Source organism: Excalfactoria chinensis, chromosome 27 (genome assembly GCF_039878825.1).
Source record: "Excalfactoria chinensis isolate bCotChi1 chromosome 27, bCotChi1.hap2, whole genome shotgun sequence".
Taxonomy (NCBI): domain Eukaryota; kingdom Metazoa; phylum Chordata; class Aves; order Galliformes; family Phasianidae; genus Excalfactoria; species Excalfactoria chinensis.
Window position 1 is genome coordinate 856,917 of NC_092851.1, and position 19,055 is coordinate 875,971.

Here is a 19,055-nt window from a genome sequence, read left to right on the forward strand (position 1 = left end):
ATCAAGCTGATGGAGTGCAGCCCATGGCTGTGCTATGGCAATGCTTCTTCAGGCTCCATGCTGGTGGTGGTGGCTGCAGAGCCCCAGGGCTGTACATGAAACTGCAATGGGGTGTCGGTGTTCAGAGGTTCCCAACCGTTTTCTCTGTTGCCAAAGGGGTAAAGTTCATCAGAGGTAATTACCACAACCGGGAGCTGAACAAAGGTAGAAGCTGGGCGTAGCTGTGAGTTTCCTGCAGCTCAGGTGAGGGGTTTCTGTCTCTGTGGGGCTCCTTGTAGGGGAAATCCTTTTGGGGTCACCTGCTCTGCCCTGCAGCCTGTGAGGAGCACCGGCACTGCCCAAGGCGGTGCTGGCTGTGCTCATGGAACTCGTGTTTGAGTGACCCCATCCCCTCCTCCACTGCTGGCTGTAACCCTCGGAGCCTTTCTGTTCTCCTACAGTTTCCTCCTGCATATCCTACGCAAACCTTTCCCCATCTTCTTTCCAGACCTTCTTCCCCTTCTTCTCAATTATCTCCTTCACCAACTCCTTTTCCATTTCATTCAAAAACTCATTTCCCTGTCTCCTTTTCTCATCGTTTAACCATTTTTTATCCATCTTCTACTCCATTTCCTCTAACATCTCCTTCTCAGTCTCCTTCCTCTCTCTCCTTTCCCCAACTCCTTCCCCCCTCCTCTCCTCTGGCACAGATGGGCTTCACATTGCGCTGCTGCCACCCCAGACTCTCCCATCCCTGGAGGACGCTCCTGGCTCATCTCGTGTCTCTGCACCTCCTCCATCTGGGATCAGGTAGGGGTCCTGTGGGGCTGCTGTGCCTGGCACAGGTGTTGCTTTGGGTCCAGGGAGCGGCTGTGGGGCAAGGACTACCCAAGCCCGGCCATGCTTGGGTTTCTCTTTCACTTCTGTTCTTTCATGAAATGTGTGATTTTGGGTCCTATTTTTGTCTCTTCTCCACCTCCACCACACGTTGTAAGTGGGCTCCCACCCCCAGGAATCCTTCCCCACTCCCTCCTGCTCCCTCTCCAGTGCTTTTACATGGGATGGAGCAGTCACCCACTCATCCTGTGCCGCTCCATGCCCCCACATTCACACAGCCACCATCTCACCATCTCTCTGTGCCCTTCTCATTGCCCAGCCCAGTTCAGGGTTGTGGCACCAAACCTTCATGTCACTGCCAACGTGGGACAGGATGTCGTGCTGCGCTGTCAGCTGACCCCTTGCAAGGATGCTTGGAGCTCAGACATCAGATGGATCCAGCATCGGTCTGCTGGGCTTGTGCACCACTACCAAAATGGAGAGGACCTGGAGCAGATGGAGAAATATAAAGGGAGGACAGAACTGCTCAGGAATGGCCTGTCTGATGGAAACCTGGATCTGCTCATCACTGCAGTGAGCTCTGCTGATAGTGGGACATACATCTGTGCTGTGCAAGAAGGTGATGCCTATGCAGAAGCTGTGCTGAATCTGGAAGTGTCAGGTCAGTGGCTGAAGCATCCAAGGATGGAGAGCTGCCTTTGAACGAGCAGCCTTTGGAAGAGGTTTGGGCTGAATTGCCCCATGAGATTCTGGAGTTGCAGCGGGCGCACGGTGTGATTTGGGGATGGATCTGCATGGATGAGGTGGTTAGGTTGGGTTTCTGGGATGGGTTTCTTCGTGTGTCAGTGGCAGTGGGCACACGATGCTGAGCTGCTCTTCCACGTGTGCCAAGCTGTGGATGGTACCATTCTGTGTCAGTGTCCCCTGGTTGCTGCCACTGTGGGTTCTTTGATCTCCTAATGCTGTCATTTCCACTGATGGGAATGTAAAAGGCACCCTTTTCCTGAGTTTTTTTCCAGATCCCACTCCCCAGATCACCCATCCCTGGAAGGTGGCTCTGGCTGTGGTCGTCACACTTCTGGTTGGGTCATTTGTTGTCATCATTGCTTTTCTCCTGAGAAAGCTCGGTGAGCTGAGAGCTGAGGGGACGGAGCACAAGGAGGTGTTGAGCAGGGACAGGGATGATCAGGGTGGTGCTGAGCTCTGCTCCATGGAGCCACACAGGAGAAGGAAGGGGGATTTTTCCTGAGATTCCCAGTGTTCATTAAATAAAGTTTAGCTTTAGTTTTTGGGAATGAAGGAAGGGGAAAAAGGAGATAAGTGGAAAGATGGGAAGGTGGGTTGACCGTGTGGCAGGTGGAAAACCCCAGACCCTTTGAAGTCATTTAAACAAACCAAGCTGCCCTGCTGACCACATCTTCCCCTGCTTTGTTTTCCAGCGACACGGAGAAGAGAGCTGAGTGAGTCCTTCCAGCCTTTTCTACCACCAAAGTCACTTTATCGGAGCAGCCGTGGCATGAGGAGGTGTTCCCTCTAACCATGCATTTCCTTTGTTTTTATTTCACAGAGTGGAGTTATAGATCATTGTGTAAGTGTCCTTCCCCAATCAGAAGGTAACCAGGGTCTCCCCAAGGCATCAGCCAGGTGATGACCAGCTGCCCACTCTGACCATGCACTGCCCTTCTCTTTCCTTTCCATTGGAACAAGCTGAGGCATTGGGTGAGTCTCCCTTCCAGTCTTTTAATTCTTTTTAAAATGCTCTCCCTCTGGGAGCTGTGGGATGAGCAGTTTCTCTCATCATGCTTTCCTTCTGCTTTTGCTTTGCAGAAAGGAATGAAGATTTGGGTAAGTCTTTCTCCCTAGACCACAGAGATGTGGAGTCCTCCCACAGGATCTACCATGGAATTGTCATCTGACCCTTCCCATCATGTGTTTCTTATTTGTTTCTTTTGCAGAGAAACAAGCTAAAAATTTGAGTGAGTTCTCCCTCCCATATTAAAAAACAAAGGTGTTTGCATGTGGGAGTTGTGGGATGTCATTCCTCATCACGTGTTGATTTACTTTATTTTCCGCAGAGAAAGAGAATTCATCACTGAGTAAGTTGTAGTCATGAAACTGAGGATATTTGGGGTCTTCCCATGTAGCTGTATATGGGATGACAAATTCCCTCTGGCCTTGCACTGCTTTTCTCTTTCTTTTTCAGAGAAAAAATGTCAAGAGATGGGTGAGTCTTCTTCCCCAGACCAAAGCAATATGAGGTTTCCATGGGATGGCAAGCTGTCCCACCTCATTGTGCGGTGATTTTTCTTTCTTTTCTGCAGAAAAAGAGAATTCATCACCGAGTAAGTTGTAGTCACTGAACTGAGGGAATTCGGGGTCTTCCAAAGGGGCTGCATATGGGGTGACAAATCCCCTCTGACCACGCACTGCTTTTCTCTTTCTTATTCAGAGGAAAAATGTGGAGAGATGGGTGAGTCTACCCTCCCATACAAAAAACATTGGGGTCTTCCTGTGTGAGCTGTGTGATGAGATGTTCCTCTCATCATGCATTTCTGCTTTTCCTTTGCAGGGACGACAAAGGCAAAGATGGGTGAGTCTGCCTTCCAGAACCAAACAGATTTGGGATGTTTTCATAGCATCAATCGTGGGATAATAACCTGAGCCTTTTCTTCATGCGTTGCTTATATGCTTTGATAGAGAAACACTTCATAGAACACGGTGAGTCTTCCTTCCTCCCTGCACCCCCAAAAAACCACGGGGGTATTCTGAGCTGGGGATGAGATGTTCCCCCATCATGGACTGCTTTTCTCATCCCTATCCACTAGAACGAACTGAAGGATCAGGTAAGTCTGCTCCTCTGAACCAAAGGAATATGCAGTTTCCTACGGGATGACGAGCTGTACCATCTCATCACTTGTTACTTTTCTCCTTCTTTTCCATTGGTAAAAACAGAAGAATCAGGTGAGTCTTCCCCAACCCAAAGCAATGTGGGGTTGCCCATGGGATGACAGGCTGTCCCACCTCAGCATCCGTTGCTTTTCTCTTTATTCTGCAGAAGAAACAACCACAAGAGGACTGAGAGATGATCTGCGCCTTGCAGTAACCACAGGAATTCAGCTTCATGAACCACAGATTGCACAGGATACCAAACACACGCTAAGTCCAAGCCAGCAAGGAAACCCACAGCAGGACCAAGAGGAGCCAGTGTCTGAATTGAGTGAGAACCCTGCAGTTCTTGAGCCAAAGCTGCCCCAGGAACCACCAAGCTGAGGATGTGCGACCTCCAGCGCAAATACAATGGCAATAAAATAACCAAAGAACGGAAGAATACAGGAGGAATGCAGAGAGCCTGGATAAGATCTGGACATGTTGGGAAATAGTGTGACCATGTATCAGGCTTTGTGGAAATCCAATGTGTACACAACAGTTTTGGAAACACAAGAAAGCATGCAGAACCACAGGTAGAGAACTGCCTTGGGTGTTAACACTGTTCTCTTTTGTAATGTAATAAAGGATACCTGCTGGTGGTTATCGATCATTGACTTTGATCAGTTATTGGGGGTTTGGTTCCATGGAACAGGCTGGGTCTTCATCCTGGCACTACAGGAACCTGGGCTCCATGGGATAACAAGCTGTATGGGAAATTGGTAATCGCAGCCTGAACCTCTGATTAATCGGCTGAGGCAAGTGTAGGGTCAGCTGTGGGAGCACAGGTGAGCGTAATTTAGCTGTGCTCCCAGAAGGGGTGGAGCTCAACTTCACCTCCACTAAGACCTCATTTAAGGGCTGACCCCCACTGAGGCAGCATCTCTTGGAGATTGCCCCCTGGTGGAGATTGCCCCAGCTTTCCAGCCAAGGCATTGATTTCGGTGGGTTTTCCTTTACCTTTTGTATATTTACCATCTACATATTATTTGACCTTACATTTGGTGAGCCAGGGAGCAGCCTGTGGATACGGAAAAAAGATATCTTTCTTATGGAATATGTTTAATTGGTTCAAGGGGTAGAAAGTTACCCCCTTAGGAAAGATCCTCCCTGGGTAAATCCCAGGATTTATGGGATCCCCGTATTTCCAAGATGCAATTATTATTGAACAATGGGGTCCTTTACGAGTGGTGGACAATATGTCCCCATTCCGTCTAACCAAATATTTTCAAGGATTGCATAAAGATGTACTCACCACCAGAGAAGGACAATTGGCCGCATCCACAGTGGCTTGGCCCTTACTAACTGCCTTAAATCAGGCTGAGATGAGATCAAATGATATTGATTGTGAAAATCAATTATTAAAAGTTCGCATTGAGTAACTAGAGAGTGAGCTCAGCTTATTAATGGGGAAAAATCCATCATTTTTTTTCACCAAACTGCCAAATTTGATATATCTCAATGAGTAACAAACAAGATGCTGAAACAACAGATCAGGACAAAGTCACCAAAGCTGATTTGGATGATCCACCTAAGACGGACCTATTAGAAGTCTGTTCTCTCATGACCCAAAAGACAAAAAAGATCCAAGACCGACCAGCAGGGGTGCCTCCCGATCAATGGCCGCCTGCGGAGTCTTACCTACATGTAACAGCCTGTCCCTATACACCCACAGAACTAATGGATTTAGTTCAGCGTTTTAGACAAAGGCCATGAGAAAGTGTTCCGTCGTGCCTATTACATCTATGGGATTTGGGGGTGGAAAGCGTAGTAGTTAGCGGACCTGAAGTGTCTAAACTAGCAACAGAAACTATCCATCCTGCCCTTAGGCAGAGACTGTATGGAAGGACCCAGTTCCCTGATGAAAACCACTCTCTTGTAGATTGGCTAATGGCTGCCTGCCGCATGGTCTGGCCAAACAAGACCAATACGCTGGTAAACACAGGCTTGTGGTCTTCTATGGAGGAACTTCAAAATTACAATAGGGAGTTAGTCATGAGGGAAGCCATCTATGAGGACACGTTTAATAGCCTCGACATGGTAAGATTCTCAGCGGGGATGAAAGACTTCATTTACAACAGGCTCCCTCGCATATGTATGGAACACTAGTTTCCATACTAAATCCGTTAGTAGCATCAGAAGCAGTGGTTCAACAGGCAGCCCAAATGGTAGCCGATTTGGGGTGTCAGAAAGCCTACGAACCAAGCGTAATATTTGAGTGGTAGAAGAGGCTGAAGTTTTACCAGTTATTAAAACTAGAAGACCGGCCCCACGAACCCCTCAATTGGGACCCATAAGAATGTCCCAGAAACAAATGTTCAATGACCTCCTCTGGGCAGGTATTCAATTTGCCCAACCATGCTCTCCTTCGGCTGTGAAAACAACTGAAGAATGAACAAAAGTTCCAAAACTACCCTAGAAAACCGAGGGTAAGATTTATAGAGTGACCACTGATGGTAACCTGGAATCTAGAGGACTTCGTTGTTCCGAATACGAAAAAGAGGCCGCCTCAAGTAGCTCAGGCCACGATGCCTGAGATATCAGAGGTAAAAGACTTGAGTTTGGCCCATTTCATGGCGTGATGAGGGACGTCAGTCCCCCTAGGGACTCCAGATGAGACCGGAGACCCTACATAGAAGTAACAATATATTGGTCCTAAAGGAACGTTCAAGAGGTTATGGCTGTAGTTGATACTGGGGCAGAGACATCTATAATATACAGAGATCTGACGAAATGTAGAGGTGAAAGAGTGATGACTGGAGGTTCTGGGGGACAGACCATTCCGGTCACCCAAACCTGCTTAAAATTGGGGGTTGTGCGTCTCCCACTACAGGAATATAAGGTATCTATTGCCCCAGTTCCAGAATACAAATTGGGAATAGATATCTTCCCAGTTCCAGAATATATATTGGGAATAGATATCTTGTGGGTTCTGACTCTCCACACAACCGTGGGAGAGATCAGGATCTGACAAAGATGTATTAGTATCTGGGCGATACAGACAATATTGAGAGGCCATGCGGAACATGAGCCTATTTGTCTGCCAAAGCCATGCTGGATCACTAATGTAAAACAGTATAGACTGCCGGGTGGGCAAGAGGAAATAATGAAACAATAGCCCACATTGCTAGAGGATATAGATCTCTCCACAGATGGCAGGTTGATTACATTGGGCCTCTCCCTTGGTCTGAGGGGGTAAGATATGCCCTGACCCACATTGATACTGTAAGTGGGCTACTTCAAGCCTATCCAGTGCCAAAAGCAAATCTGGAATATACCATCAAGGCACTTATTAAACTGATGTCTGCATATGGGACACCTCAAGTTATCGAAAGCGACCAAGGGACTCATTTTACTGGTGCAATGATACAGCGCTGGGCAGAAAAGAACAACATCAAATGGCGATTCCACCTACCATATAATCCAACAGGGGCAGGCCTTATTGAGCGCTATAATGGCATTCTCAAGGCTGCCTTGAAGACAGACTCCCAGTCCCTGCAGGGGTGGACAAAAAGACTAGATGAAACCCTGCGGGACCCAAATGAAAGGCCTCGAGATGGCAGACCCAGTGCCCTAAAAATGCTACAGGCAATATGAGCCACCCCTCTATGGATCCAAATTAAGGGGAACTGATAATCATGTAAAACCCGAGCTTGGTAATGAAAATAGTCTTCTGCTCCCTGCCCCTGAGAATTTAGAACCAGGAATCCATCAGATAAATTGGCCCATGAACGTGCAGGTAGGACCCAAGTGGTGTCGCCTACTTGCACCTTGGGGGAAATTATTGGAGGTGGGAGGTTCAGTAGCCCCCTCAGTGATAGGTAGGTGGTTACTGACACTGTGGTCAATGCTCCGATCTTCATTGCCAAAGGGACACCTATCATGTCCCTATGGCAGATTAAGACGCCTCCTTTGGCACCAGATATAGTTCAACAACCACAGATATCTGGCCAAAGGGTATGGTAATGGCTACCAGGGGATAATACGGTACAAGCTGAAGTATTGACCCAAGATAAGAATACGGCCTGTATCCTGCCCTGGAAGGTGATCCTTCCCCTCCTGGTGCCTTTGAAACATTTATACTACTCTCACTGAGTCTCTCAGCCTCTAGGATCACCAGAGGATGATTTGCTTTGGATTGATGAAACGCAGATAGACTTGCACCTCATGATGGCTTGTCTCCAGTGACACCTACCAAGCACTGGCCCATGGAAGACTGTGAACCTCCATCAAATCATCACTCCAATTATATCAACATCCATTGCGACAGGAAACTGTATCAGCATTGTGTTGAATCTCTGTAATAAGGAAAACCTGACCATTGGTTCACGCTGTGAATGGGTGGAGTGTATGGGAAATTGGTAATTGCAGCCTGAACCTCTGATTAATCAGCTGAGACAAGTGTTGGGTCAGCTGTGGGAGCACAGATGAGAGTAATGTAGCTGTGCTCCCAGAAAGGGTGGAGCTTGACTCCATCTCCTCTAGACCTCATTTAAGGGCTGACCACCACTAAGACAGCATCTCTTCGAGATTGTTCCCTGGTGGAGATTGCCTCAGCATTTCTCAGCAAGGGCATCCATTTTGTTGAGTTCTTCCTTATAAATAACCTTTTGAAACTCCGTTGCCATCGTTGTTGCCATCGTTGTTGCCATCGTTGTTGCCATCGTTGTTGCCATCGTTGTTGCCATCGTTGTTGCCATCGTTGTTGCCATCGTTGTTGCCATCGTTGTTGCCATCGTTGTTGCCATCGTTGTTGCCATCGTTGTTGCCATCGTTGTTGCCATCGTTGTTGCCATCTTTCCATCCCATCCTTACTTTTCATCCCATCCTTACTTGCCTTGCCTTGCCATCCCTACTTGCCATCTTTGTTTCATTCCACCTTACAGCATCCTATGGGCTGTTGGTCTCCTGCTCAGCGGCAGCGCGGTAAGGGGTGCTTTGTGTGGTGGGTGCTCATTGCAGGCTGGGTTTGGGCTCTTGTTGTTTGGGTTGCGGGTCGATCATGGATGGTGTAGTGGAGAGAAGGAAGGGCTGGGGGAGAAGGAAGCCTGGGAATGGCCAGAGGTGTGATGGTTTGGGGCCAATATCAGCCCAAATGGGGAAAGCCAATGTGAGCAAATGGAAGACGATGCATGAGATGGTGACAAAGGCATCCTGGATCCATGTGGCACAGGGAGAGCCCTTTCACTAAAGACAGAAGCAAAGAAGGCGTTCAGTATTTCTGCCTTCTCAGCATCCCCCGTTACCAGAACACCCCCCTCACTTAGTATGGGGCCCACATTCTCCCTAGCCTTCCTTTTGCTGTTAACGTACTTAAAAAAGCCTTTTTTATTATCCTTTATCTCCTTAGCTAGATACAACTCTAGGTGGGCTTCAGCCTTCCTGGTCACATCTCTGCAGTCCCTGACTATGTTCTTATATTGTTCCCATGTGGTCAGACCCATTTCCCACATATCGTGTACTTTCTTCTTTCTGCGGAACTTGCACATGAGGGTTTGTTGTTCAAGCAGAATGTATCTGCTTGCCCCGTTCCCACTCTGCTTCATTTCCTTACGGACCCCCGTGGGGCGGTGGGACGGAGTCAGAGTGTCAGGGTGCCTCTCTGCGCCCAGTTCTGCCTGGAGACGGGTGACGCCTCCCCCCGAAGTCGACCCTCATTGGCCCACCCAGCCCAGCTCCGGGGTCGCTGCTGGAGCGTGGTGCCGGGTCCCCCATCGTCCGGCGGCAGCAGCCATGGGGAGCGGGCTTGTCCCGGCGGCGGTGGCCGTGCTGGTGGCACTGCTGGCCCAGTCCATTCCCGAAGCTGGGAGCGCTGGGAGCTGGGAGCGGCCCTCGGGTGAGCTCGGAGCCGCGCTCGGGGCTCCGGAGGGATGGAGGGCGGGGGGCGGGAGAGCAGTGGTTGGGGGGCAGCGGGGACGAGGAGGGGGCGGGGGGTTGCAGGGGGGCGGCTGTGAGCCCTGACCGTGCCGTCTGCCCGCAGCGTTCTTCCTCTACGGTCGGATTTCGGAGTGCCAGTTCCTCAACGGCACCCAGCGGGTGAGATATGTGGTGAGGCAAATCTACAACCGGCAGCAGACATCGCACTTCGACAGCGACGTGGGGAAATATGTGGCCGATACACCGGTGGATGAGAAACAGGTTGAAATCTGGAACAGAAACACCGAGATTCTGGAGTACAGACGGGGACAGGTGGACAACTACTGCCGGCACAACTACGGGGTGAATGAGCCCTTCACGGTGCAGAGGAGCGGTGAGTGCGGCGGGGCACAGCGCGGACGGACGGGCAGGCGCCGCGCTGTGGCGGTCGGTCCGCAGCGCTGCCGCCGTGCCCCGCAGTGCAGCCCAAGGTGAGGGTCTCGGCGCTGCAGTCGGGCTCCCTGGGCGAGAGCGACCGGCTGGCGTGCTACGTGACGGGCTTCTACCCGGCGGAGATCGAGGTGAAGTGGTTCCAGAACGGGAGGGAGGAGACGGAGCGCGTGGTGTCCACGGACGTGATGCAGAACGGGGACTGGACGTACCAGGTGCTGGTGGTGCTGGAGACCGTCCCGCGGCGCGGGGACAGCTACGAGTGCCGGGTGGAGCACGCCAGCCTGCCGCAACCCATCAGCCAGCACTGGGGTAAGGCCCGAACCCGAGGAGCGGGGGGAAGGGCGGAAGGGTCGTTCCCCTGCGATGAGCCCCCGCCTTCGTCCCCGCAGAGCCGCCGTCGGACGCGGGCAGGAGCAAAATGCTGACGGGCGTGGGGGGCTTCGTGCTGGGGCTCGTCTTCCTGGCGCTGGGGCTCTTCATGTTTCTGCGCAGTCAGAAAGGTGAGCGCTGGGCAGCGGGGCTGAGCAGGGGGAGGGGGGTTACGACCACTCTGACCTCGTCTCGCTGTGTTTCAGGGCAACCCGTGGCCACCGCCCCAGGTAACGTCCATTTCCCATTCCCGCTCCCATTCCCGGCCCCGAGCTGGGCTCAGCTCTGCCCGTCTCCCCGCAGGGATGCTGAATTAGCTGCTGCTCCGCCGAGCCGTTCCACCGGCACCCCCCGCACTCCCGGCCGCGGCTCTCCCTCGTGTTGCCCCCCACCCTCCCCCGGGGCCGCCGCATCGCCCGCTCCGTGCCCTCCCCAAGAAGAAGCCGCTCCGACGCTGTCCCGTTGTCTGCACATCCATGGGGACCTTCTGATGTGCGACGGAAGGGGAAGGAAGCGGGCGGTCTGTGCTCTTCTATTCCGTTCAGTACCAGAAGGTGGTTTGGGTCCTTTAACCAAATATACTCTTTAATGACATCAAATGGCCAGAAGGAATTGGTCTGTTATACACCTAGGAGTGGTGGAGAGCATCGAAGAAGGGTTTCCCTTTTGCAATCTGCATTGCTTTGTTCCGCGCAGCCCCATAGGCGGCACTGTCGGCCTTGGGCTGGAGGAGCGCATTGCCCTCCCGTTGCTTCCGAGAGCAGCTGCAAGCGGAGCTCTTTGCCTTCGTTTCTTCCTTCTTGCACGGCGTGTTGGGCTCCGGGAGCAGCTCAGGTGCTGATGCACAAGTTCTTCTTGCTCGTGTTTTGCAAGGCGGGTTTGGTGCAAACCCAATTCCTGCGCTGGCTGCAGTGGGAGGAGCTGAGCCCGGCGTCCCCCAGGTATGCACAGGGACCATCGCCTTGCACCTGGAACCTGCAGGGATGGACAGACAGACAGACACAGACAGAGATCAGCTGGTGGGGAATCGCAGTGCTGAAACCAAACAGAAAACCATTAAGTCAATAGGAATCTCTTCTTCCTGCCCCACTTCTGCTGCTGAATGAACTTCTAGGACTCAAAGCGGTGCAAAGCGCCTTCCCCACATCTCCTCACCCCATAAAGCAGCACCAGAAATGCTCCCGAGGCTCAGAAATGGACATTTGAGGGCTGGAAAAGCTGCAGCTTCCAAGACAAAGATGGGAACTCACGGGTGAGAGGAAGGAGAGCGGTTCAGCCATTGCCATGGATGCTCTTGGCCTTCCCGTGTGAGGCCAACCCAGTGGGGGGAGCTGCCTTTGTGTCTCATTGCGAAGCTCTGCAAAGAGAGGGAACAGATCGTGGGATGCTTTGGGATGTTCCATTGCCTGCAGAACCCCTTCAACCAATGATCTCCGTGCTTGAAATTGCCCAATCCATTATGGAAGCTCATCATCGTTAAGGCAGAGTGGCTACTTGATAGTTTTATAGCAAGACTTATCCTTTTTCCCCTTGAGTTTTGAGGAGTGGACCCAACCTACCCTCAAGGCAACCACCATCCACCTCCTCAGCCCAACATCAGAAAGGAAACCCTGAGAGAGCAGCCAAGAAGCCCTCAAGAGGCCACGATCCATTGGTGGCTCTTTTGTGTCCCGCTCACCAAGTCCTCAGCGCTGTCCAACACAGCCAAGGAAGCCCCAAGAGCAGAGCAGTTGTTGTGGCTGGAAGTCCAATTGCTTTCATCCTCTGAGAAGCGGTAGCACTTTCCTCTGAATCCAATCCAGTCGAAGGGACACTGAGCACAGGGCTGGGGATGGGGCTGGAATGCCTGCACTGCCATGGACAGAGCCAAAGGGATGAGAAATGGCAGCAGCTGTGCCTTCAGAATGGCTGGTTTAAAGCATTTCCAGCCTCAAAGTGCCCTCAGGTGGAGTTATCAGTTCTGAATGGGTGAGAAAAGAGTTGCTTTGGTCCTCCAGACCTCTGGGCTTGGTGAGATTCGTGCCAGCATCTCCTGCTTCTTGGACAACCAGCAGAGAAACGGCCCGTTTTTCACCTAAATAATCCAATTTGGGGCAATCTGGGTGCAAAGAAGCCCCAGAGATGGGGTTGGTCTTTTGGAGGAAGGTTTTCCTGCCCACTGCGATGCCCTACACTTATAGGGCACAGCTCCTTGTATGTGGTTGTGTGGGCACAGATGATCCTCCATAGGGCCCAGCCCTGTGGTTGTGTATCCTGAGGGCACAGATCCCACCGTGGGATGCACACAATGACCCCAAAGGGTTTTCTCTGCTCTTTGGAACCCTCAGCACTCACCTGCAAAGGCAACAGCAGTGATGAGCAGCACCGTGAACAGCGCTGCCAACGTCAGCTGGATGGTAACGCATGGCCTATGGCTGGGACCTATGGGAGAAGAGACCTCCAATGGGTCAACAGCGCAGCCCAGGTGTGAGCAGCAGACCCCCAAAATGCCTTTTTTCCCCCCAAATAGTGCCTCAGGGAGGGTTAATTATAATTAATGACAACAAAACCATCATAGTATAGCATAAATAAGAAGTAATTAATAACAATAATACCAAAGAGGTGTGTTCAGGGCATGGCTCTGCTGTTACCTTCCCTCCTGCTCTGTTCTGTGCCCCCAAAGTTGGGATTTTCCCTCATTTCTTCCATTCTGGTTCTTCCACTTCACCTGCAAATCAAAACTTCCCCCCATCAGCAGCGCCCCACAAGCAGAGACCCATTAAGGATCCATTGCTGGGTGCTAAAACTCATTGCAGTGACTGAAAGGAAATGCAATTCCTCCCTCTGTGGCGATGATGGTCATGCAGAAGACAGCAAGGAGAAGTGTCAGCATTGCCAGGGATAGGCAAGGAGAGAGACCTGAATGTAAATACAGTGTAATATATGGATAAGCCCTCCCCTAGAATCCTCCCCCCATAAATAAACAACAAGAACAGCCACATCAGCCCCAGTCTATGGGGAAAAACAGAACTTCGCACCCCCCACCCACCCCCATGCAATCACATCACCTGCCATTGCCACTCATTGTTACCCCCTGCAGTTAAACACCCCCCTCCCCTTGCAAAGGGATTCTCCCCATTGACTCAAAGCCAGGCTCAGCAAAAAGATAGAACCCCAAATCCTCCCTGCTGACCCCAACCCGTTGCCTGCGTTCGTCTGATGCTGGATGTAAAAAGAAATGGTCACAAAATGGGCTTTTTCAAGGGGGATTTCCAGGTGGATGCAGCAGGGCAGATGGGGAAGGGGTGAGGGGAGATGCCCAGCAGCAGAGTTCCCATGCAGGACGCAGCACTTTTGCTGCCAGCACCAGGAAGCAGCTTCCCCTCCTTTCCCTGCTGGGAAATCACTCCTTTTTGCTGCCTTTCTTCATGCTTCTCAGCCCCGTGTTGCACACTTCTTCCAGCTCACAGCACACTTTGCATCCCCTCACACATCACTTCTCCCTCCCTCAAAACCAGTGTCTCCTGCCTGCCTGCACATCAGCTGCTCAGCTCTCCTTTGCAGCCTTTTCTCCCACAGACCCCGTGCAAAACCCACCTCCATCTCCATCCTTTCTTCCATTGGCAAGGGATGGGATTGCCCAATCCAAATCAAACCCATCCCTTCCACTATTCAAGCTGCTGGACACAGGCTGGGGGAGAATCAGCACATATCGCCTTCCTCCCCCCACCCTGATTAGCAGCCAATACACTCTGAGCCCTAAACTATCCCAATCTGGGGTCTTTGATTTCTTATGGGTACATTTAGGTGTTTATTAGCAGTGATTTCCCAGATCTTTGCTGCTTACCCCACTGTTCAGCATCATGTTGCTCATTGCCACTGCTGAACCCAGAGGTGTTTCCATCCCTCAGAGAGCTGCAAGATGAGCCATGGGCCGTGGCGCCCCAAAGGGAAAGGCTGCAGGGCTGCATCTACCCCTATTGGTTGTGTTGGTGTTTGCTTCTGTTGTGATCTGAAGGCAAAACCAAGACGACCAAGCGCAGTCAGTGCCATTTCCTGGCAGTGGACGCAGGCGGGTTGGTCACCAAGCAAGAAGTTGCTGCGGGACTTTGTCATTTTGGGGCTGTTGTGGTGAACTTCTGAGCCATGGATGAGGAAATGATGAGCGCTGATTCAAGGCATCCTATGGGCTGTTGGTCTCCTGCTCAGCGGCAGCGCGGTAAGGGGTGCTTTGTGTGGTGGGTGCTCATTGCAGGCTGGGTTTGGGCTCTTGTTGTTTGGGTTGCGGGTCGATCGTGGCTGGTGTAGGGGAGAAAAGAATGGGAAGGGGGCATGTTCAGGGCATGGCTCTGCTGTTACCTTCCCTCCTGCTCCGTTCTGTGCCCCCAAAGTTGGGATATTCCCTCATTTCTTCCATTCTGGAGCTTCCACTTCACCTGAAAAGCAAAACTTCCTTCCATCAGCAGCGCCCCACAAGCAGAGACCCATTAAGGATCCGTTGCTGGGTGCTAAAACTCATTGCAGTGACTGAAAGGAAATGCAATTCCTCCCTCTGTGGAGATGATGGTCATGCAGAAGACAGCAAGGAGAAGTGCCAGCATTGCCAGGGATAGGCAAGGAGAGAGACCTGAATGTAAATACAGTGTAATATATGGATAAGCCCTCCCCTAGAATCCTCCCCCCATAAATAAACAACAAGAACAGCCACATCAGCCCCAGTCTATGGGGAAAAACAGAGCTTCCCACCCCCCACCCACCCCCATGCAATCACATCACCTCCCATTGCCACTCATTGCTACCACCTGCAGTTAAACACCCCCCTCTCCTTGCAATGGGATTATCCCCATTGACTCATAGCCAGGGTCAGCAAAAAGATAGAACCCCAAAACCTCCCCGCTGACTCCAACCCGTTGCCTGTGTCCGTCTGATGCTGGATGTAAACAGAAATGGTCACAAAATGGGCTTTTTCAAGGGGGATTTCCAGGTGGATTCAGCAGGGCAGATGGGGAAGGGGTGAGGGGAGATGCCCAGCAGCAGAGTTCCCATGCAGGATGCAGCACTTTTGCTGCCAGCAGCAGGAAGCAGCTTCCCCTCCTTTCCCTGCTGGGAAATCACTCCTTTTTGCTGCCTTTCTTCATGCTTCTCACCCCCGTGTTGCACACTCCTTCCAGCTCACAGCACACTTTGCATCCCCTCACACATCACTTCTCCCTCCCTCACAACCAGTGGCTCCTGCCTGCCTGCAAAGCAGCTGCTCAGCTCTCCTTTGCAGCCTTTATTCCCACAGACCCTGTGCAAAACCCACCTCCATCTCCATCCTTTCTTCCATTGGCAAGGAATGGGATTGCCCAATCCAAATCAAACCCATCCCTTCCTCTATTCAAGCTGCTGGACAGAGGCTGGGGGAGAATCAGCACATATTGCCTTCCTCCCCCCACCCTGATTAGCAGCCAACACACTCTGAGTCCTAAACTATCCCAACGTGGGGTCTTTGATTTCTTATGGGTACATTTAGGTGTTTATTAGCAGTGATTGCCCAGTTTATCCCTGCTTACCCCACTGTTCATCATCATGTTGCTCATTGCCACCGCTGAACCCAGAGGTGTTTCCATCCCTCAGAGAGCTGCAAGATGAGCCATGGGCCGTGGCGCCCCAAAGGGAAAGGCTGCAGGGCTGCATCTACCGCTATTGGTTGTGTTGCTGTTTGCTTCTGTTGTGATCTGAAGGCAAAACCAAGACGACCAAGCGCAGCCAATGCCATTTCCTGGCAGTGGACGCAGGCGGGTTGGTCACCAAGCAAGAAGTTGCTGCAGGACTTTGTGATTTTGGGGCCGTTGTGGTGAACTTCTGAGCCATGGATGAGGAAATGATGAGCGCTGATTCAAGGCATCCTATGGGCTGTTGGTCTCCTGATCAGCGGCAGCGCGGTAAGGGGTGCTTTGTGTGGTGGGTGCTCATTGCAGGCTGGGTTTGGGCTCTTGTTGATTGGATTGCGGGTTGATCGTGGCTGTTGTAGGGGAGAGAAGGAAGGGCTGGGGGAGAAGGAAGCCTGGGAATGGCCAGAGGTGTGATGGTTTGGGGCCAAAATCAGCCCAAATTGGGAAAGCCAATGTGAGCCAATGGAAGACGATGCATGAGATGGTGGCCAAGGCATCCTGGATCCATGTGGCACGAGGGCTGCGGAGATGCCATTCCTGCCAGCCACCAGCTGCCAAACAGCTGGCTGGTTTCACAAGGCCTGGGGGCTGCTGAGCTTCCACCCCGTGCTCTATGGGACCTGCAGGGCCTTCCCCACCTCCAAAACCACCCATGGAGGTGATGTCCCTGTGTCCAACCCACCTCCAATGGGAGCCCATCCCGTGCTCCCTGCTGCTGTCAGCCCTCTGCACCACCTCCTTCCCCATTGGGAACCACTGGGAGCCACTGGGCAGGGTCTGGGAAGCTCAGAACTGGAGGAATAAAGAACTGGTGCCATCATGTTCTGCTTATACACAGCCTGGGAACCAATAGGAAGGGTCTGGGGGCCTCAAATTGTGGAGGAAACAAAGCAGCCATCAAATTCTCTGCCAAAATAGATGGTTTCTTGGAGAGATATGACTTGGATAATGATTTTAAATGACTTAAAAATGTGTTTTCTTGCAATCCTAATGTCATTTTCTACACTGATGGACTCTTCCAGGTCCTACCGTGTGCCCCCACTGGCACCAGATCTTCCTGAAAGCCTGCATGCTGGAGCTGCTGCTGCTGCTGCTGCTGCTGGTTGGGCTCAGCGTGTGGGGTGAGTGACCAGATCCCAACCACATCCGCTGCACAGGAAACCAAAGCTCTTCTGAGCAGAAAACACCTTCTTGCTGCCCAAAGCCGGGTTGGGGCTTTGCAATGGGGTTGGGGTGATCACCCAGCAATCCCAAAGCAGCACTCAATGAGAGATACACTCCATGCTTAAACCTGGGTGGGGGATAAAGCAATGCTTATATGTGATTTTATAAGGCTGAATTGATTTGATGCAACCAGAACCAGAAAGGGTTTGCACTAGAGCTGTAGGATCCAAGCCCAACCCTGCTTGCTTTCCATGGGCTTGTCCCCATAGGGCCACGTCTCAGCCCACTTTGTGCCCCAAAGTCTTTCAGCAAACATCCCCACCTCCAAGCGCTGCCCTGCACTGCCCTGAGCCCAGCGGGAGGAATGGGATGGAGCTGAGTGAGAAGAGCTCCATTGAGCAGTACTTCTGCCAGCAGACATGGAACAGCTCTGCAGGTAATGGCCTTGCCAAGGCAATCCTCCTGGCTGGGATTTCTCCCACCTGCAGATGCTGACGGCTCTTTCTCTCCAGCCCCTGCTGCCTGCCTGCTCTGCCCCCAGTTCTGGAGGCTTGTAGGGGACCGATGCTACGGGCTTTCCATGGAAAAGGGGATCTGGACACGAGCTCAAAAGGAGTGTGAATATCAGCAGTCTCAGCTGGTGGTGCTCCGGAACGTGGCAGAAAAGGTCAGCATAGAGCAGGGAACTGGAAGGGACCTGGAAAGGTGTGGGTTTGGTGGGAGAAAAGTGCTCTGGAGTGACTGGGTGTCAGCAGGAGGGTCAGTGTTTCCAAACCCAAATGGGGCTGAAGCATCAGCAGAGGGGTTGTGCTCTGGATGATGGCCTTTATGGTGAGGGGTCTGCACATGGCAGTAGGCACATGGGGTTGGGGTCAGGCTCATTGGGGTTGGGCTTGTTGCTATATAAGAGCATCAGGGTTGAGGTTTGGGGTGGGCACATGGGGGTTGTGTCCCCTTCCCACCTTTCCAACAGGATGAAGGATGGAAGCAGAGCTCAGGTGGTCACAGCAGTGCCGCCATCTTGGATTGAAGCCATTCCCACCCATTGAGCTACATGAGAGCCAGGCAGCATTCCAAGCACGGCTGCTGTCTGCATCCCATCTGCTGGGGGTCCAACAAGGCAGACTTGGTGGCCCTGCACCCCCCTTGCAGAAGGATTTTGGTGCCATTTTTACAGGAGGAGCTGAAGGAAATGGCAGGTGTGGGGAATCAGCCGGTGTGGATTGGATTACAAGTGTCCGGCAATGAATGGCAATGGGTGGACAAGTCGTCCTTCAACAGCACAGAGTGAGTGTTTGTGCAAGCATTGCCTGCCTCCTTCAAGGCGGGTGTTTTGGGTGCCAACAGGCTTCTTTGGCAGCTTTGGTCACCTTCCCGTGGTGGAGAATCACTGCGGGACCTTCAAGAACAGCCAAGTGGAGGAGGATGAGTGTAACGGTGAACACGAGTGGGTCTGCCAGAAAGAACCTCGACATCTCCAGCCATAATGTGTAGGAGATGGAGGGGAACGCAGCCCCTCCCCCTGCTGTGTGCCCACCCCAAAAGCCCCAAGCATTGGGGTGAAGCTCTGCAATACGGCTCTGGAAGGAGTTTGGGGCGTGCAGAGCCCAGCACTGCCCGGGCTCACGGGGGGACATCACTGTATGCACTCATGCAATCGGCTCATCATCCGGTGTTATTTTTTGCCAAAATGAATACGTGAATGAATAAATCACGGCTTGCTGTTCACGCAGAATGCATCTGTTTGGCCCGTTCCCACTCTGCTTCATTTCCCATGGGATGGTGGGACGGGGACAGAGTGTCAGGAACTACCGCTGAGCCCAGCTCTGCCTGGAG

The 19,055-nt window shown here is 52.0% G+C and overlaps 4 protein-coding genes across 4 annotated transcripts; 3 read left to right on the forward strand and 1 right to left on the reverse strand.

Moving 5' to 3' along the window:
• The first annotated feature begins 689 nt into the window (after positions 1-689).
• LOC140263021 (myelin-oligodendrocyte glycoprotein-like) lies at positions 690-2,353 on the forward strand. The gene is made up of 4 exons (XM_072357753.1): positions 690-789; positions 1,136-1,477; positions 1,836-1,943; positions 2,256-2,353. The coding sequence occupies exons 1-4, from the start codon at positions 690-692 to the stop codon at positions 2,351-2,353; spliced, it is 648 nt and encodes a 215-aa protein (XP_072213854.1).
• A 7,121-nt stretch (positions 2,354-9,474) lies between these two features.
• On the forward strand, positions 9,475-10,992 carry LOC140263022 (class II histocompatibility antigen, B-L beta chain-like). Its single transcript, XM_072357755.1, has 6 exons — positions 9,475-9,577; positions 9,722-9,991; positions 10,078-10,359; positions 10,440-10,550; positions 10,626-10,649; positions 10,723-10,992. Exons 1-6 carry the CDS (start codon positions 9,475-9,477, stop codon positions 10,734-10,736), a joined length of 804 nt encoding a protein of 267 aa, XP_072213856.1. The 3' UTR covers positions 10,737-10,992.
• A 152-nt stretch (positions 10,993-11,144) lies between these two features.
• LOC140263101 (C-type lectin domain family 2 member B-like) lies at positions 11,145-14,829 on the reverse strand. The gene is made up of 5 exons (XM_072357852.1): positions 14,758-14,829; positions 12,754-12,840; positions 12,098-12,270; positions 11,670-11,776; positions 11,145-11,394 (listed from the first exon to the last, which is right to left on the reverse strand). The coding sequence occupies exons 1-5, from the start codon at positions 14,813-14,815 to the stop codon at positions 11,250-11,252; spliced, it is 570 nt and encodes a 189-aa protein (XP_072213953.1). The 5' UTR covers positions 14,816-14,829; the 3' UTR covers positions 11,145-11,249.
• Positions 14,830-16,252: 1,423 nt separating this feature from the next.
• On the forward strand, positions 16,253-18,706 carry LOC140263023 (killer cell lectin-like receptor subfamily B member 1C). The gene is made up of 6 exons (XM_072357756.1): positions 16,253-16,325; positions 17,078-17,176; positions 17,521-17,655; positions 17,732-17,886; positions 18,397-18,506; positions 18,580-18,706. The coding sequence occupies exons 1-6, from the start codon at positions 16,253-16,255 to the stop codon at positions 18,704-18,706; spliced, it is 699 nt and encodes a 232-aa protein (XP_072213857.1).
• Positions 18,707-19,055: the final 349 nt, after the last annotated feature.

Excerpts from the sequence above, each read along its gene's own strand:
- LOC140263022 (XM_072357755.1), top strand. The coding sequence starts at position 9,475 with ATGGGGAGCGGGCTTGTCCCGGCGGCGGTGGCCGTGCTGGTGGCACTG. Across the intron at positions 9,578-9,721 it reads GAGCTGGGAGCGGCCCTCGG|CGTTCTTCCTCTACGGTCGG; the intron begins GTGAGCTCGGAG and ends GTCTGCCCGCAG. Across the intron at positions 10,360-10,439 it reads ACCCATCAGCCAGCACTGGG|AGCCGCCGTCGGACGCGGGC; the intron begins GTAAGGCCCGAA and ends TCGTCCCCGCAG.
- LOC140263101 (XM_072357852.1), bottom strand. The coding sequence starts at position 14,815 with ATGGAAGAAATGAGGGAATATCCCAACTTTGGGGGCACAGAACGGAGC. Across the intron at positions 12,271-12,753 it reads CACTGCTGTTGCCTTTGCAG|TGCAGGCATTCCAGCCCCAT; the intron begins GTGAGTGCTGAG and ends TGTCCATGGCAG. Across the intron at positions 11,777-12,097 it reads TGGACAGCGCTGAGGACTTG|AGCTTCGCAATGAGACACAA; the intron begins GTGAGCGGGACA and ends CTCTCTTTGCAG.
- LOC140263023 (XM_072357756.1), top strand. The coding sequence starts at position 16,253 with ATGGATGAGGAAATGATGAGCGCTGATTCAAGGCATCCTATGGGCTGT. Across the intron at positions 17,656-17,731 it reads GACATGGAACAGCTCTGCAG|CCCCTGCTGCCTGCCTGCTC; the intron begins GTAATGGCCTTG and ends CTTTCTCTCCAG. Across the intron at positions 18,507-18,579 it reads TCGTCCTTCAACAGCACAGA|CTTTGGTCACCTTCCCGTGG; the intron begins GTGAGTGTTTGT and ends CTTCTTTGGCAG.
- LOC140263021 (XM_072357753.1), top strand. The coding sequence starts at position 690 with ATGGGCTTCACATTGCGCTGCTGCCACCCCAGACTCTCCCATCCCTGG. Across the intron at positions 790-1,135 it reads CCTCCTCCATCTGGGATCAG|CCCAGTTCAGGGTTGTGGCA; the intron begins GTAGGGGTCCTG and ends CTCATTGCCCAG. Across the intron at positions 1,944-2,255 it reads TTTTCTCCTGAGAAAGCTCG|CGACACGGAGAAGAGAGCTG; the intron begins GTGAGCTGAGAG and ends TTTGTTTTCCAG.